The sequence below is a fragment of the Rousettus aegyptiacus genome, unplaced genomic scaffold, assembly GCF_014176215.1.
Source record: "Rousettus aegyptiacus isolate mRouAeg1 unplaced genomic scaffold, mRouAeg1.p scaffold_m13_p_7, whole genome shotgun sequence".
In the NCBI taxonomy this organism is placed as follows: Eukaryota; Metazoa; Chordata; class Mammalia; order Chiroptera; family Pteropodidae; genus Rousettus; species Rousettus aegyptiacus.
Genome location: NW_023416310.1, coordinates 26446246 through 26465257, shown reverse-complemented (window position 1 = coordinate 26465257; position 19012 = coordinate 26446246). Strand labels below are relative to the sequence as shown.

The 19012-nt window shown below is 37.1% G+C and overlaps 2 protein-coding genes and 1 pseudogene across 6 annotated transcripts in view; 1 reads left to right on the top strand and 2 right to left on the bottom strand.

The window, feature by feature from the left end:
- Nucleotides 1–6286, bottom strand: part of CAMKMT (calmodulin-lysine N-methyltransferase) — a 326415-nt gene extending 320129 nt beyond the window's left edge. The window contains exon 1 of one of the 2 annotated variants that reach the window (XM_016142219.2): nt 6026–6286. In XM_016142219.2, the coding sequence (XP_015997705.1) occupies nt 6026–6163 (138 nt within the window). In that variant the 5' untranslated portion in view covers nt 6164–6286. The remainder of the gene's footprint in view (nt 1–6025) is intronic. The other variant, XM_016142220.2, reaches the window with a different exon arrangement.
- A 107-nt stretch (nt 6287–6393) lies between these two features.
- The window catches only part of PREPL (prolyl endopeptidase like), a 35390-nt gene continuing 22771 nt past the window's right edge, over nt 6394–19012 (top strand). Inside the window, exons 1-2 of one of the 4 annotated variants that reach the window (XM_036223996.1) lie at nt 6394–6715; nt 8101–8640. In XM_036223996.1, coding sequence (XP_036079889.1) covers nt 8422–8640 — 219 coding nt within the window. In that variant the 5' untranslated portion in view covers nt 6394–6715; nt 8101–8421. Of the gene's footprint in view, nt 6792–8100; nt 8641–19012 lie in introns of all 4 variants that reach the window. The other 3 variants (XM_036223995.1, XM_036223997.1, XM_036223998.1) reach the window with 3 other exon arrangements.
- Nucleotides 14993–15150, bottom strand: LOC118605001 (annotated as a pseudogene).

The following is a 19012-nucleotide window of genomic DNA, read 5'->3' as shown; positions in this document are numbered from 1 at the left end:
AAATAGAAGTCTATAGGCAAAAATGAACTCCAAGGTTAGGGCTTTCTCCAGAGATCTTATAGAGAAGTAAGAGGAACCAGCTCTATCCAGGTCTCAAGGTAGAGGAAAGACAAAAGAGAATCAAACAAGGTGAGAAGAGAAAGCATCTAACATTCTATATTTCTTCAACCAGGAGAAGGGGAAAAAAAGCTAACATTTCTGTCAAGAAAAATGTCCACTATCTAAGCTAAAACAGAAAAATCTCAATGAAAATGCAATGTAAACAGGAAGTTATAACAATGATAGTAATAGCTACTACTTATTTTAAGTACACGATATGGGAGACTATGAGCTAAAAATTTTACAATAATTAATTCCTCGAAACCCTTCAAAATTTGTTATTGCTCCCACTTAATAAACGAGAAAGAAACAGGCTTAGAAAGTAAAAAGTTGCTCAAATTCCTTCAACTTACTGAAGACTTACTTATGCTACCTTATCCTTCTATGTTGCCCAAGGATTTAAAGTGGCTTAGAAAGATGCACAAAACAAGATGTCATTCATTAAAGATGGATAAGAAGGAAAAGGGGAATGCAAGGGTAGGGATATAAAACAAAGTTAGGAATAAAGGTGACATTTATGCTTCAAAATTTTATATCTATTTTTGTATATGTACATAAACATGTAAAGGCGTGGACAAAATTCTGAAAGAATACTCATCAAACTGTTAACAGTGGTGCCCCGCTGGAAGGAAGTGGGAATGTAGGAGGTAGCTTGGGAAACAAGGGGACATTTACCATGAACTTTATTTGCTAATGTGTGTATTGTTTGAATCTTTTGCAGAACTGTATTCCTCAATGACCTGTGTATTCCAGAAAGCAGTAAAATAAAACAGTGGAGCGGGCATGGTGGCTGTTTTCTCCTGAATCAGACTAGCAAGAACTGCCTCAACTTTAGAAATAATCTTCTGAGATAGAAATGAGACAACCAACTTTAGAGACATCAAGAAGTTTCTTCTAAGCCCGCCTGCTCTTTCAGTCCTCAGAGTGAGCACAGAAGCCCAGCCCATGGCTGGCAAGAGGGACTTCTTTAGACTCAAATACAGAAGTCTCCCACTTCCACCTCTTTCCACAAAAAGAAGAATAAAGAGGAGGGGGGGGGAGGAGGAAGAGGAGGAGGAAAGGAAGGAGGAAGAAGAAGAGGAAGAAGAAATGTGAAACAGCAGTACATTCCATAAAGAGCTAAACACTTAACAGGAAATCAGTGAAGAGTACACAGTAAGTGGTAAGACACAGGATTCCGCATGTCTGATGTTGCTCTCTTTCCACTGTGCCAGAACAGTGCTTAGATGTTCTATAATTCTGCAATAATGCCTAAAATGAGTTCGAAACACTAAGACGTTTTCCTTATTCTGCTCACCATTTCAGTAATAAATAACTTAAGGAAAAGTCATTATAGGAAGATAAAAGAAGGCAAGGGGTTTTAGAAAATAAACCAGGACTAAGTTCGAAGAAAGGTTATAAAAACAAAGTTTTGGATCTGAGCTAGAATCATGAGGTCAAGAGAATACCTGGAGAGATCGGCTTTCTAAAATGGCAACAAGCAAACAAACAAACAAGCAAACAAACAAAAACACCTAGGGGCGGGAGAGCTATATCAACTCTTTTCTTCCAGGAACTTAGAAGAAACAAGGCAATAGTAAATGAAAACCAGGTAGACAAAAGTGAAAATTATGAGGTTGTTAGAAAGTTCCAGGAAAAGAAAAACGAAAAAAGTTCTCACTACACACACACACACACACACACACACACACACACACACACACAGTGATGGATGTGTTAAATTGATTGGAGGAGATGTCTTCCACAAGTACACATATATCAAATCATCATGTTGTACATTTTAAATATATTACAATTTTGTCAATTACATCTCAATAAAGCTAAAAAGTTTTAAATTAAAAAACATTGATCTTAGTAAAGTTCATATAAAAGCATCATTTTATATGGACTCAAAACTTTTTTTTTAGTTTCAAGTATACAATACACATTGGTTAGACATCTATATAGTTCATAAAACGATCCTCCCAATTGCTCTCTCCCTCCTCTAGCCCTCCACCTAGCCATCATATTAATGCTAACTGCATTCCCTATGCCATGCTCCCCGCCCCCATGACCATTCATCAGCTACTCCTTTGTACTTCACCCCATTCTCCCAGCCCCCCAAACCCTGCTCCTCTCTGTCTGACAACAAATTGCCCTATATTTGTGAGTCTGTTTTTGATTAGTTTGTTCTTTTTTATTCCTTAGATTCTGCATATAAGTGAAATCATATAATGTTTATCTTTCTCTGTCTGACTAGGTCCATCAAAGCAATTTCTTTTTCCATCCCTTTCCTTTTCATATGTAGGGGTCTTGTTTTCTTATCCTTTCAGCCATTCTCTCTTTTGGTCGGAGCACTTAATTCTTTTTCATTTAAGGTACTTATTGATAGGAATGTAGTTTCAAAACTGTTATTAAGGTAGAAAATAAATCATAGTTTTCTGATCCTAATTTAAATAATAAAAGGAGCCATATAAAAAATATGCAACATTATTTTAGAAAAGGTGGTTAAAGTATTTAACCTTTAAAATTATTACATTACTTTCTGGAAAATTATCAATTAATACAGACTAATAAATTTTACAGCTCTGTGAAACTAAAAAAACAATGCTTTTGCACTTACAGCCTTTTAAATATTTTTTTCTTTACTCCACAATTAAAAGTTCATTTCTTTTAAGATAAGTATTAGGGAAATACTTTGTTTTTAGAGTGGTAAGGTTCATACTTTCAAACTCAAGAAAACACTCATGTTCACCTTTATAACCTAAAGCACAATCCTAAATATTTTTAAGAACTCTAATTAAACCAATTATTAATCTTAATAAATCAGAGATATTAAAAAGAAACTCTGCAGTCACCGACTTATATGTCAACATGGTTTGAACAACAGGAGTTGAGTGAGCATTATACATAGACCCTTAAGGTTAAAGTATGCTCCACAGAGCTTGCAAAAATCTATGTAATCTGTGACTATAGCAATATACAATTCTATAATCACTTGAAATGTCAGTTTAACGTCAACAATGAAAAAGGCTTTATAATATGATGATGTAAAAAAAAAATAAGGGCTGTAAGGACCCTGCTCAGACCTGCTGCAGGAAGCCAGGCAATGCCACTAAAACACAAGTCTCTCAGCTCCTCACTTACAAAGAGATCCTAACCTCAGTGCAAGGTCTATAGACACACCACACAACCATTTCTAAGACATGGTCTCTTGGTGTCTGTTTGCCGTTTTCTACAACAGAATCAGAGGCCTAAAAGAGCACAAAATACAGTAGCGGCTCTCTTAACTAACTTTCTGGATTAACAAACACTCCATTTCATCGATTAAATATTCAGACTAGGCCATGTGAACAGAAAGTTTGTGGCCAATGCACTATTTTGGCCTGTCCCTGCTGTGTGCTTGCCAAGTAAATTGTGCTTCTTCACAAGTTTTTTACACCAATTATTCTTGTTATTAATTAAAATATTTTGTAAGAGTAATAAATAAAATCATACAAAAAAAGAAAGAAAAGAAAAGAAAAAGAGGTTTTAAAGAAATTTAGTTCCACTCCCTCATTTACAAATGAGAAAACTGAGGTCCAACAAGATTGCTCACGATCATACAAATAGTTAAGGGCAGATCTTGGCCTAAAATCAAGCTGTATTAAATTCTATTGCAGAAATCATGTTGTTTCTTTCAGCACTGATAGTCTCAAACATATAGTATCCTGCTTGAATTTAAATTGTACTGTGAAATGTTCCATTATTCAGACTCTTCTGCCAAATATTCACACTTCTAGTCAAGATTATTCCTTCTGTAGGTGTTTGTAAGCATGTAATGGTCATTGCTACTTTTTCATCTGCTCTATATCCCTTCCTCTTGGGAATTGTTCCTTCCTTCACTCTATATGATAATGGTGGAGTTATTATCTTCCCCGACACATGTGGGCTGATGACCCAGGTTAGCCAAAGTGCCCCATTCTCCTGGGCAGCAGCAATTGGTCCAAACTTGGTCTGTGAGAGGAAATGATTTGGGTGTTGGGGAATAGGGTCACTAGCGAGGTGAGTGATGAAATCCCGTAGTTGCCAACTTTGGCCAACAGGACGTTAGCAGAGGCTTAAAATGTGTTTCAGTGTTCATGTCTGCTCTCATAACTCTATCAATATCATGAGCACAAATAAGCTAAGTGGACCAAGGATTAGAGTCATGTGGACCACAAATGCAGCATCATCATTCAGCTGCTTGTAGCCTATGTCAATTACCTCCCAGATTGCCCACAGACGCACAAATAAGTGCTCACTGTTGTATGCCTCCACATATGTTGTAGTTGATTGTTACTCAGCAATAGGTAGCTGATACAATACATTGAGGAACAGGTGCTATGGGCCATTTAAAGATTGTCCTTACTCTCAGGCTTTCCACAACACTTAACAATATCTACTAAAAACCAACTAGCCAGGCCTTGTACTAGGTGCAGAAGATGGAGATTCATAAAATATCTTTTCCTGGAGAAAACTCCCATTCTAGTGAGAAAGGTGAACTTTGATCAAATGATCATAAAATAATGTGACATGGGGTTCACTAAAAGAGTGAGCTGAGGGTCTAACTCAGTCCAGAGGAGCTAGGAGATACTTCGCAAAAGAGGAGGCTGAAATAAAAATCTGAAAGATAGTCATTCGTCAAGTAGAGAAGATGATAAAAAGACTCTACAGAGCAGGCACAAGTGTACCAAAACATTAAATGTCAAAGCATGTGAGAATAAGCATTGGTCAATTATACTATACTATACTAAGATTCGCTGGAGTCATCACAATAAGATTTGATTAATTTAAGGCCCTAATTTACTATTTTGATAATTCAACTTTGACTGTTTACTTCACTGTAGAAAGTTCCTATGACAATGATCTACAAGAACACTCAGTTTATTACCTGATAGTACCATCTGTAACATTAATAGCAAAACCAGATCATGAATGCTCTGGAAAGACTTTAAATGCATCAGCAAAGAAGTGATCTTGGAGTTATGTCATGACAGCACTGGAAGGCCACCATATAAAAAGGTGACTCTAAATAACTGCAAAGCAACCTCCAAAATACTAAACGCACAATCTCAAATAAAGTGGCAATAGTTGGGGCACTCTTCTCGAAATACGACAGTCAAAAATGGAAAGTGTCCTCCTGAGTAAAGTTTTCAACAGGAAGCCTCAGGCAGAGTCATAACACTGGTGTGTAGAACAATAAACAGATTTCACTTCAAGCAGTTTGGAAATAAGGTCAGTGATGTCAAATCGGAAATCTGTCAAACCTGCACATGACTGAAGTTATCAGCAAATAGCAGCAACTTTCAAGTACGAGAATATACCGCCATCAAACAAACTAGTCCACCTTGACAGCGAGAATCTCGCTGACCAAAAGACAGCATAAGCATGTAACTTTCACATCTCAGTGAAAGGAAGGCGGCTCTTGCTACTCCCTTCACTCCGCCCAGTACGGAAGAAACTAGGCAACGCGTGCAACGTCACAGTCCCAACACAGTCAACCACGCTGATCTCCAAAAGAGGGGCCAGACTTAGGACCGGAATCAGGGTAGGGGTTAAGAAGCTAGAAGAAACCTGGGAAAGGAAAACAGAAGCAGGAAAGAAGAGTAGTATGGGGTAAAGAGCGGCGGTCCTACATATCCGATTGGAGAGCAAGGAGGAAAGTCCCCCGGATGCAGACAAATGTCTAGAAAGGAATTTTCTACTTCGATCTGAGTTTCCCAGGAACTCAGCGTTGGCTGCTCCTTCTCCGCTCAATCCCATCTGATTTCTCCCTTTTGGTGGGACGCTTAGGTGAAGTAAGGGGGCACTGCTCAGGTAGCACATGGCAAAACTGCCCAGGGTAGAGTAGATGCCGGGTCGCACGCCTGGTACAGGTGAGGGGAGTGGCCAGAATCAAAGGTGAGATGAGTAAACTCTCCCTTACCTGCCGCAGGAGTTTCCACCTGGCGGCTCCTAACGGTGCCGAGACTGCAGTCCCCGGAACCGCGCCCCCGCTTCCCGGGCCCTCGCCCGAGGCGCGCTCAGCCTTGTCGGACCCGGCCTCGGTGACTCGAGACTCCATCCCACTGGAGCCTCCTACACACGAGACGAGCAGCCTTCACCACAGCTCTTCCCTTCCAGGACCTGCACTTCTTTCTTCCCTTTCAGGACCTGAGACGCCCGGCCTCCCTCCCACTGCCTTAGACCACCCCGGATCCGCATTTCCGGTTTTCGCGTCGCCTTGGCAACCAGGCCAGCGCTGCTCGCGTCATTGCACCATTTTGCCGGTGGCCACCTTGAGTGAGGGCGGACCAGGGGGAGAGGGAGCTGTGGCAGAACTAGTGGGACGCTGCTTCTTTTTGTTTTCTTCCCCCCTACCTCATCTCGAGCTCTGAATACTAGCAAAGAATCAAAAGACGTATTTTTACGAGTTAAAGAACCTAGGAGGAGAAAAAAATATATCTATTCTTGACCACAATAAAGATGGCGAAATCTGCTTAGTGCTCGTGCTGCATTGGGGTTACGCAGACCGGCGTGCTGCAAACCAGCTCGGGCAGCTCTAGGAAGGTTGTGGTTCTGCGAGCTGTAGAACGCAGACTTCGGGTGGACGCGACTGAGGTTTTACCTTTGCTCGGTAAGAGCTTCAGGTTCTTCGGCCTGCCTTCATTCGTTTTGGTGTCCAGAACCAGACTGACTGTCTTCCAGTTTGCGTACGTATGGGTGGCGTATGCTGGGGTTCTCTTCCCCCCTTCTCTCCTTACCCATCCAGCCACCCCTTAGTCCCTTGGTCCTTGCTTTTTGACCGACGTCCCTTCACTGCGTGGCACATGGTAAACCATTGCTCTCTCGCATTCAAATGGCTTCATCAGTGGGATGGAGAGCTGCACTGGAAAAACAAATAGATTCTCCCAGGAACACCTGTTCGCCGACCCACCCCATCCCTAGCTGTGCAGACTGTTTTCTCACTGCGGCTGAGATAGATGGATTGAGTCTGCCCGCATGTATATAGTGATTTAGGATATTTATTTATTTATTTTTTTGCTGGTGTCAGCTGCTGATCCCCTATCCCTACCCTCCCGTTATTTTACTGCGACATAGAGATAAAGGGGGGTGGGGGCGGGGATGTGATAGCGGATCAGAGTCATAGTAAATCTGACGCGGTATTGTACCTGTGATACCGAGGGACATTTTGTGAAATACTTCCATGATGACATCCAACACTGTGCAGCATACCTAGATCTTTTCCTATCCCTATACCATTTATTGAGTGGTTACTACGTGCCAGATATTGCGTTATGATCTTAATATAAACTCATTTTGTTCTTATAATAACTCCATAAGGTAAGTGGTGTCCCTATTCTACTTTTGCAGATGAAGAAACTGAGGCACAGGTAGTAGGTGCAGGAGCGAAGACCTGAATCCAGGTCTCTCTGGCTCTTAACTACGTATTAGCTTTAGTTACCTTAATAGGTTAATTAGAACCAGCTTCTCAGAGATGATCTCACATTTTATTTATGCATCCTGAAGTGTTTTGTTTTGTTTTTGTTTGGGGGAGGGGTAGCTAAATAGTTAAATATCTTTTAATGTTAAAGTCCTGTTTGGAGTTTTGGACTTTTTCCTCTACTACTTACTATCCAGGTGATCTGGGGCAGTTGCTTAAACTTCCCAGAGCCACAGTTTGCTTATCTGTAAAATGAACATCATTAATAGCTACTCTGTCAGGTACTTATAGAGTTTAAATTAAACAAAGTATGTAAAAGTGTCTGGCACATAGCAAACACTCACCATATATTAACCCCTCCCCCCCCACACACACACACCTTTATTAAGTAATTAGGCTTTTCCAGCTTATCCTCCTTATACTTATCAAATATATGTTCTTGATTGTTTAAGGTCAAAGCCATTTTGCCTTTTAAAGCCTCCAGGGTTCCTGAGATGCCCCCATTAAGTCTATGTATATTTGCAAATTTTTATTTTGTTTTTTTGATTTATTTTCTGTTTTGTTTTGTTTTGTTTTAGTTTGCCCCCATGTGTACCAGAATCAGTGCTGCATAGTTTGAACCTGATAGGATTGACTTTACAATGAGACATTTAAGTCACATCTGCCAAGAAGTATGATTTGAATGAAACATTAACTTATACAAGTTTTCAGATATTTTTAATCTGAGTTCTCAGCTATCTGCATTTATTCATTACCTGAGGGGTGCATGGCCCTGAAGGGGAGGGATAAGAACTGCAGATCTTAGATGTTATGAGAACCCACTACTGTATAATTATACCTATGAAATCATTCATGTGCTGCCATCCCCAAAGGGAGCATAAACCAGGGACTTTGATATCATGCAGCAGAAGAGCAAATTATTTCTCCAAGCTTTGAAATATAGCATTCCTCACCTTGGGAAATGCATACAGAAACAGCATTTGAATCACTATAACTTCGCCGATCATTATTACAGTAGAATAAAATTGAAAATAAATCAACAAACCAAATGTCTGCAGAATAAACCCAAGATATCAGAGTTAGCAAGAAACATCCCAAGTCGGAGCTTCTCATGTAAGGTATGGACTGTTTAAGTTAATCTATTTGTAAGTCATTAAGGTTAATTTTAGTTTAAAAATAATTCTAGTTTGATTGATTAAATGTTCAAGTTCCATTGTCTGTAGTCAAATATAAGTATAAAAGAACATATATATTTATAGAGCTCTAATATAATATATTAAAATATAGTTGTATAAAGATGATTCACCTTAGAAATTACTCAGTGTGCCTATTAGTGCAATTTAAAGTATAACCCAGTTTTTTAAAATTCCTAGGCTATCATAATGATGCTTAATAAATTCTAGTAATATGCTCATTGTTTTATGAATACCAAATTAGTAAACTTCAGTAAAGGCTATTTGCTTGTGTATAACTTCTGTGTCAAAATAAATAAATAAAAATAAAAAACAGACTTGCATCTTTGACCACTTGGGTCCTTTAGGAAGATGCTTTCAGACTTGCACTTTAGGCAGACCCCAAGCTGCAGGAGTGACCTCTGCCTTGAGAACCTTGTTCTTATATGTAGAATGACCACACATCCCAGTTTGCCTGGGACAGTCCTAGTCTACACCTGTTGTCCCTGTGTAATTATTAATAGTGTCCCCTTTCCTCTCAAAAGTGTCCCGGTTAGGATGGTAAATTATATGCTTATCCTGCTTGTTTGAGATCAAGCTGTTGTGCTGCTGCCTCTTTAAGTACCACGCGCTAACCCACTGCACCGCTGGAGCTCCCCTGCTGCCTCTTTGACTACCTGCCCTACCCTCTACTTGTCATGGTCCTTCGATTCCTTAAATTACATTTCAGAGTGATACTCTTGCATACTTAATGTATTTTATTATTTCAATTTCTGGTTTTGATTGGTTTGTTGCATAAAGATTTTTCTTACTCTGTTTTGACTTCTTCGTTTTTTATTGTGATAAAATAGGTATAGTATAAAATTTGTGAATTGTATAATTCACCGGTGTTAACTACATTCACAGTGTTATACAGCCATCACCACTATCTCTTTCCAGAACTCTCTCATCATGCAGAAAAATACACTCATTAAGTAATATCCTCCTACCTTTCCTGAGGCCCTGGTATCCTTTTATTTAATTTGTCTTTATGAATTTGCCTAGTTTAGATAATTCATATAAGTGGAATCATAATATCTACCCTTTTGTGTTTGCCTTATTTCACTTAGAGTGATGTTTTCAAGGTTCATCCATGTTGTAGTATATATCTGAATTTCATTTTTTATGGTTGAATAATATTCCATTATATGTATATACCACATTTTGTGAATCCATTCATCTCTTGATAGCCACTTGAGCAGCTTCTATTTTTAAAAATGATTTTTTAATCCTGTTTTACTCATTTTGTCTGTTTGTTTGTTTTTTTTTTAATTTTTGCCCTTGGCTTATACTTATTTGTTGTGGGTTTTCTCTTTGTGGTGTTTGTTTTTGTTTGTTTGTTTTTACTTTTTATCTGTTAGTTCCTAGACTTTTACTCCTTACCTTTTAGTCTTTCAAATTATTTTTCTTTAGCATCTTAGTTTAGCAGTTTGATTCTTTCTTAACTCATTCAGAAATTCTTTATGCCTTCCTTTTATTTCATTTTTACCTTTTGTGTGTGCACACACACATGCAACTTTATCCTACTTTAGAAAGATAAACTTTTAAATTTTACTCTCTGGACACATTTTAGACCTTTAGATGATTTTATTTTCCCTGTGTTTAGACCATTTTGTCATCTTGTGCTTTTATCTTCAGTCTTTGTTTATAAATACTAGGCAGGAATTACCATCAGTGTGACAGCTGTGAAATTAGCTCACATCCTATGCACAAGGTTTACTTTTTTTGCTCCATCTATCCCGGAAGCAACTTTTTAATTCTCTTTCAAAGATACTTATAACCTAGAAATTTTGTGTTGACTTGGTAGCTCCAAGAAAAGGAACTCTTGGTTATTCTTTTACCTGACAAAGTGGTCTTCCTTTCGCGTGTCATATGTCGATCATTCCTTTCTACGAGAAATGATATCATCTAAAAGCTGTGGTCTTTGTCCTTTATGGTCCCTGGGATGTGAGGAAGCTGTGAAGAGACCTGTAGGCAAGCATGCACATTTCCTTTCGGCAAGTTTCCACTCATTTCCAGCTGTGTCCACTCTTATGGGTACAGTAATGTAGAAAAAGTAAGTAGTGCCTGTACACAAATTAAAACATAGTTGCTTGAAGTACAGACTTATATAATTTGACTAAAGAACAAGAGAGGGACAGCGTGTATGATAGAAATGCCAAAAGACAAGAGATCCAGCCATAACTAGCGTGCCTGGGAACTAGGAGGGACTCTCATCTTCCCGAGTGAGGAAAAAAAGGTTCAAATTGGTGTTCTCAAAAAGTCCTCAAAGTACCTTAGCTTTCCATTTTACATTAGGCAGATGGCAAGATAAACTTCATGATAGTCATGCACCAGCTAGTAATATTCAAAGACTAGTATCAAACCGGATATATTTATCTTCCATATCACTGCACTCTGCTTGTCTACAAAAGTAATTTCTAAAATCTTTGATCAGGATAATTCAAAAGATACAAAATCAAAAAGATAAAAAAATGATAAAGGACTAAATACTTTGGTTAAACATTTGTCTGTTGCCAGTTTCTATGATATAGGTCAGCAATTACAGGTTTCTTGCTTGCCCTCTTCCCTTTCTACCCATTTTCCATACAATTGAAAGAGTGCTCTTAAAATATAAATTACATCATGTCAATCTCCAGCTCAAATCTCTTTCAGAACTTCTTAATATATAAACATAAAATCCAGTTTCTTAATCATGTCCCCAAAGACCCTGTGAGATAGACCCCCCATCTCATTTCAGCCAATGGCCCCCCATTCACTTTGATCAAGAAACAGTAGTCATCTCCCAGAATGAAAGAACGTAACTCTTTTCCATCCATTTTAGGGCCTTTACATTACTATTTCCTAATCCATTCACCACTTCATGTCTAGTTCCTTCTATTTTAGGTCTTGATTAAATGTTACCTCCTGAGAAAGGCCATTTCTGACCATAGTAACTGAAGTAACTGTTATTCACTTTATTTTTAATCTTAGCCTTGTGTTCTTTATGCCACTTTACTACAACTATTATTTCATTTGTCAGTTTCCTTTTCTTTTTTTTCTGTCTTCCCAACTGGAATGTAAACTCCGTAAAGGAAGGGTCCATGTCTGTATTGTTCAGCATTCCTTCCCTGTTGTCTGAGACAGTGCATGACATAGTAAAAAATATAGTCAAATGAATGACTGTTCCCATAAATAGCGGCCTACATCTATTTTATAGAATGCTATTCTGTGGATTAAAATATAATTCTTGAACCTAAGTCCCAACATAAAGGGTTGAGCTAGACAAAAAAGAAAAGACTCAGTATAGTCAAGGTAATGCCAGACAGAGGGAGCAACGTGTGTAAAAGCTCCCAGTCGAGGATTTGTAGCCAGAATGGCCAAAGATGAACCAAAAGAAGTAAGCAGGAGCCAGATGCTGTATAGGCGGTTTTGTAAATCTTGTGAGAAGTTTGAACTGCATCTGAAAAAAAAATAGAAAGCCATTGAAAAATGTAGGTGCAATCAGATTTGCATTTTAGAAGAATCGCCCTGATGGATTTGCAAAAAATAAGTTGGAAGTAGAGAGCCTTGTCAGTAACTGAGATGAATGAAGATGAGAGCCTAAACTAAGGACATATCCTTAGAATGAAATAAAGTATAAGATTTGAAGGAACATTAAACAGAGAAAATCGATGAAACTTTGTCATTACAGAGTAGTAAGATTTGAAAGATCTTAGCAGAAGAATAGAGTATATAGAGTGGTAATCTCTTATCTGTTTGGATTCTAAACTCCAAAAGCCTCAAAAATTTTTTTACTACTACTACTAATTATTACTATTATGATTAGCCAAACCTGACCTACACAGACACAAAACTATTATCTTTATTTATCCCACTTAGTAGATGTTTTGCTTCAAATTCTTAACTATTTGATTACAGGGTAGTACCCCCCTCACTAGGATAGGTACCATGTTAACTTTCCAATATCACAAAATTCCAGAACACATCTGGATCATCTTTATGTGTCAGATAGACTTATTTCACTCAAATATACAGCCTTACTGTTACTCTGATGTTAAGGGTAAGGAAGGAGATGCAATAGGTATAACTCGCTATTAAGGTAGAGATTTTTATAGACAGTTGGATATAAGAGTCTGGAATTTGGGAAGAGTTGTATATATATAGGTACTGGTTGAAGCCATAAGAACCATAACACTACATTTACCTCTGTTATTATTACATCATTTTAAACTTTTTCTCTCCCTGTTAGATTGGAAGTCCTTGAAGACAAGAATTTTATAAAGTACATCTTTATATGCCCAACACATAGCCTAATGGCTATCACATAGTAAAAAAGCAATAAATGTTTATGGACTGAATTAATAATTAAATGAATGAGGTTTTTTACTTTTTATGTAACCATAAATTTTATTACTAGAAGAAAAAACCCCAAAACCATCCAGTATGAGCTTGCTCTTTAGGTCCTTGGTCTATTTTGAATTTAATTTTTATTTATGGTGTGAGGAGTTGTTCAACTTTATTCTTTTTTTGTGGATAGCCAGCTATCCCAGCACCATTTGTTGGAAAGGCTTTTCTTTTCCCATTTAATTGTCTCAGCACCCTTTTTGAAAATCTTTAACCATAAATGTAAGAATTTATTTCTGAACTCTCAGTCCTATCCTGTTGGTCTATATGTTTGTCCATAGGCCAGTATCACACTCTCTTGATTACTATAGCTTTGTAATGAGTTTAGAAATCAGAAAGTATGGGAACTCTTTCTTTACAAATGAAAAACTAAAGCCAGAGCCCAAGATTAAGTAAAAAAAAAATAATAATAATAATAATAATAATAATAATAATAATAATAAAACAGAATGCCCTACCACATGCCTTTTCTATTCTAGTAGAAAAAGATAAATGATTTGCAAAGTAAATAAGTTTTACATGTAAGATAACACACACACTACCTGTGACTATGGAGAAAAATAAAGCAGAAAAGGGGTAAGAGCGCTATGGCAAGGAACTATAGGATTTTCATTTTTCTAGTGTCAAAGGTGGTAATATTTTGTACAAATAGATTATAAATTCTATAAAATGAAAACTTTTCTTTAATTTACCATAGTATTCCTAGCATATATACAATTGTGCTAAACATATATTAAATACATAATAGACATATGTTGAATAGACAAACTAGTGCAGAGGATGCTAACTACAGAAAAAAATTAGTAGAATCAGAACTAGACCTCAAGTAACCTTTCAAGTAGCCACATGTTACCTTTCTTTTTTAATACCTTGTATTATTAGTACAAATATATACAAAGCCTGAAAGAATACCATAACAAATACCCATGTACCCACTAATCATTGTGACTTTTTTCCAATTACATTTAAAGATGTCTCTGTACTTCCTTGATTACATTTCCTTCCTTACCTCCCCAGTAATAATCGTCGTCCTTAACCTCTTTCAAATATGTTTTTATAAATTACACACGTATTCGTATTCACGGATGAGACACAGTATTGTTTTGCATGTTTTGAAACATATAAAAATAAACACAATTATATAACTTGCTTGTTTTTTCAACATTATGATGTTGAGATTCCAGTGAATAGTGTATCTCTGGTCATTTATTATAACTGCTGTATAGTATGCCATTGTATGATATAACACAATGTATTTTCTGTGGATTAGTCTTTTACATCTTAAGAAAAAACAAAAAACTGTAAAAAACAGTCTTATATCTCCTTATCCATATGTGCTGGTCTTTAGAGTCTATATCCAGAATTAGAATTCCTGATTTTACCTGTTTTTTGCCAAATTAATTTCTAAATTGATAGAATTTTTACACTCAAACTAGGAAGGAACATGTGGAAATTCTATGTCTTGAATAACACTTGATATTATCAGACCTTTCCCCTTTTTTTGCCAGATTTTAAAGCTTTTTATTTACATATTAAAAATTGTGCTTCTAATAATTGAAGTCATTTGAACAACAACAAAAAATGACAGTGATTAAACTGCATTTCACAGCCTGCAGGACACCTCGGACGAGCTTGGTTTTTACTCTAAATTTCACTGTCGTCCCGCTCAGCTTCTGCCTTCACCAACATGCAAGTTCTTTTCTTTTCCTGCCAGCCAGACAGGCAAGTGTGAATGGCGAGTGCGGCCTCCATTAGTTCTTGGATGTGAAAAGGGGACAGCACAGTCATTTAAACTTGATCCAACCTCTTTGCATCTTAACAAAGTCAAACAGCTAAAAGAAGTAAAACAAGGCAATGCTTGTGGAATGTCCAGTGCTTATTTGGCAGTGTGTTTCTTACTACAGTTCACCAGCTTGCTTCTCATGTTCAGTCATTTCTTTTGAAGGCAGTGGATTTCTCTCTTGGGTTTGTCTTCTTCAGTTTCGACTTATCGAATTTCTCGGTCTGAGCCATATCAGGTTTGTCAGACATGGTTGCAGAGGAAGCTGAGTGAGGCTCGTTGAACAAGTGAGTCTGATCTGCTCAGTGGCAGTCATGGAGTCAGACCTTTTCCTTTTTATTCTTTTGATGGATAAATAGTATGTTGTTGTTTAATTTTCATTGCCCTGATTAGGAATGAGTTTGAACACCTTTTTTTATGTTTCTTGACCCTATTGGTTTTGTTTTCTTGAATTGTTTATTCATGTTCTTTGACTATTTTTCCTATTGAGTTTGCCTTTTTTTTAAAACTAATAAGTTTTTTACATGTCCTTTGTCTCTTATTTGTGCTGCAGATGTCTTCTATATATTTGTGCTACATCTTCACTTTGTTTATGTCTTTGTTATACAGGTTTTTAAATTTTTATGTTTTGTGCTGTCTGTTTCATTCAACTTATCAATTATTTGTCAAACACCTGTTATGCACCATTCTAGTCATTGGGTATATAGCACTGAGCAAAGGAAATAAAAACCCCTGCCTTCATGGAGCTTACCATTCCAATTGGCAGGAGGAGAAGAATAAAGAAATATATTAGTAAAACACAAAGTGTGTCAGAGGCAATAAGTACAATAAAAAATAAAATAAGACAGGGAAAGAATGAGTAGGATTGAGATAGGATTATTCTAGTGCGGTGGTCAGGGAAAGCCTACCTGAGGAGGCGACATTTGAGCAATAGCTTCAAGTGTATCAGAGAGGCCAGTGTGGCTCAGAGTAAGTGAGCAAGTAGGTGTGGAGTAGTAGATGAGGCAGCAAGGTAAGGGGACAAGATCCTTTAGAACCTTGTAGGCCATTATAAGGATTTTTTCCTTTTCCTTTTCAGTGAGATGGGAAAACCATTGGAGGGGTTTTGAGTAAAAGAGTTATACGATCTCACTTTAACTGACTATGGAAGGCAGAGGCAGAAGCAGAGATAACATTTAGGCTTTCGCGGTAATCCAAAGGAGAAATGGTACTGGTACCACCAGAAGAGCGAGTACCAGTGCAAGTGTGAGAAGTGGTCAGATTCTAAATATGTCTTGAAAGTAGAACTGACAGGATTCGCAGATCACTTGATTATGGCGAGAGATTAAAGAAGACTTTAAGGCTTTTTAGCCTGAGCAGCTAGAAGGACAGAGTTGCCATTTATGAACGTAGAGAAAATTGTCTGAAGAAGAGATTTTTGTTAGGAGAGGGTACATGAGAAGATTGGAAGCTCAGTTTGGGACATTTTTTGACATACCTATTAGACATCCAAGTAGAAATACTGAGTAGTTGGATATACAGTTTCAGCTTGTTCAGGGGAAATGTTCAAGCTAGGGATATAAATTTGGGAGTCCTCAGCATATAAATAGCATTTTAGGGTCAGGAGGTTGGATGAGATCACTGAGAGAATTAGTGCTGAAGTGGTCCAGGGCATACCAATGAGAGTTGAGTAAGAACCAGCTACAGAGACTGAGGAGGGCCAGTGAAATAAGAGGAAAACAATGAGAATTGGGTGTCCTGGAAGTCAAGTCAAGAAAAGTGTTTTAAGAGAAGGAAGTAATCAGCTATGTTAAGGTGCTGATAGTTCATGCACCTTATAAAATATCTAGAATTAATGTTTGTACTCTGCTTTGCAGCGGCCATCAGTGAGCAGTCTGTAGAATGAGAAGGCCAGAAATCTTACTGGGCTCAAGAGGAGAGAGGAGAGAAATTGGAGGCAGGGACTAACACAATTACTTTTTTTCTTTAATAGCCACTTTTGAATAACAAATAAACAGCAACTATAACTAGGTATTTTAAATGAATATAAGATTCTTGAAAAGTGTTTCACAGATGTTAAATAAGATGTATACTAATATGAATGCACTTCAGTCATATTAATTACTTCTTTTTCTGTCTTCTTAAGTTGAAATGCTTTGTATTGCATTATGTCAGAGACACATACTATTAGCTTGCCCCCCCTATTAATGATGCTAAACTTGAGAATTTTAGTTAGGGTGGTAACCACTTGTTCTCTTCCATGTTAAAGGAACATTATTCCCTTTGCAATTGCTAAGTAATCTGGAGGATAATACTTTGGTGCTGTGTAAATATTGTAATACCCAACATAATTTTACCTAATAAGTTTAACAACCACTGATCTTTACCCTAATCAGTTGCTTCACTGGGCTTACTAATGATTTTCTAATTCTGTTATTCTTTCTACATTTATTAGCTGGTATTATTCTCTAAAGAAGAGTTTCCATTTTTGTTGTACCCCCTTTTATTTTTGTATTTTAGTTTTGTGAGGTTTTTTTTTTTTTTTTTTGCTCATTTTCAATTTACTGTGAATGTTTACTCTTTCAGTGTATTATACTCAATTACAATCATTATTGTTTTTGATGCTCAAATTGTCCCAAAAGTGGCTAGTAGAAATCCCTTCAAACCAGCTCTTGTGATCTTTTGATACGTCTCCATTAATCTTTGAGCACTTGCTTGCTTTCTGGCACGTAATGTCCTAAACCTACTTTTTACTCTCCCTGCCACAGACTTGGGATTAGCCATTTATTAATGGCACCATCTTGACCAAAAGCTATCTAGTATCTTTCTACTGTGTCATTTTTCTCTTTACAGTTCAACATTTTTGCCATAATAAAGTTTGCTTATTCCATTCTCCTATTACAAGTTTTTATTGTTAAAATGGTTTTGTGGTGGGCTACCTAGAGAGTAGGAAGGAGTGCTTATTTCCACTGATTCAGTGATACTGTACATGTAACCTTAAAATGTAAAGCTAAGCTGTCCTCACCTCGGCTCCATTAAATAGTATATGCCTTTGAAACCAATAGACTATTAATGAAACCAATAGACTATATTTAGCTAAAATGGATAGATTTTGCTGCATACCTTAATGATCATGCCAGCTGGCATTGAAATGAAAGCTTAAAACACCCATTAGGTAATGCTGGCACAGAACAAAAACCAAAAACAACTTCAAGTACTTTATGAATATTACATAAAATCTCAGTTTCCCTAGAAGTAATTATTTTTGAGGAATTTACGAAGCTCTTGAAATCTTCCATTTTATTGACAGTTAAAAATCTTGTTGCTTCTAGGGTTATTTTGATTCAGATAAACTCCAAATGTAAAGTAAATTTAACTAAGAGGGCAAGTATTGAGGCCCAGCTCTGTTTCCTTTATCCCTGCGTTGGCCATGGCTCTCAACGAGTATTTAAAAGCAGCAGACCCCAGCTCCCTGACTTAGAATGTGCTAGGATCCGTAAGGTAGTAAAAAGAGGTACTCTCATAGCTATCCTGACTCTACTTCGTAAGTTCTAATGGGACTTATGAAGTAGATAAGCATATATCTGGAAATGAAGTATATCAGAGAGGCCAGTGTGGCCCAGAATAAGTGGGCGAGTAGGCAGATCCCATAGCTAAGTTACAATTTCAGGATAAATTTCTAGTGATCCAATCTCTGTTTTAGGTGATAATAGGAAATTATTGATATAGATATTTTGCCTCACTGCTCTAAAAGATCAACTCTAGATTTTGTAGAAATGCCAAAAAAGAAATGAAAAATAAATATATGAGCCTCCAATATTTGGTCTTCAAATAATTACTTGAGCATATTAATTGTATAATTATAGTGGAGACTGAATGATTTAGACTGCGTAACAACTGTTGTTGCTAATTTGAATCTAATACAAATCATAAAACACTCTGTGAAAATAATTTTTTCCATTTTATTTCTTTCAGTGACTTTTCTATTTTATTTCTGTGTTTAATTTTAAATTGCAAATGCTTTGTGCTACTATATTTATAGCTTACATTCTCCGCAGTGTTGGTAAAGTACCATGGACACTCTTGTACAACAAATATTTACCAGCTGTTAAGAGTTCCTTACCAAAGGCTCAG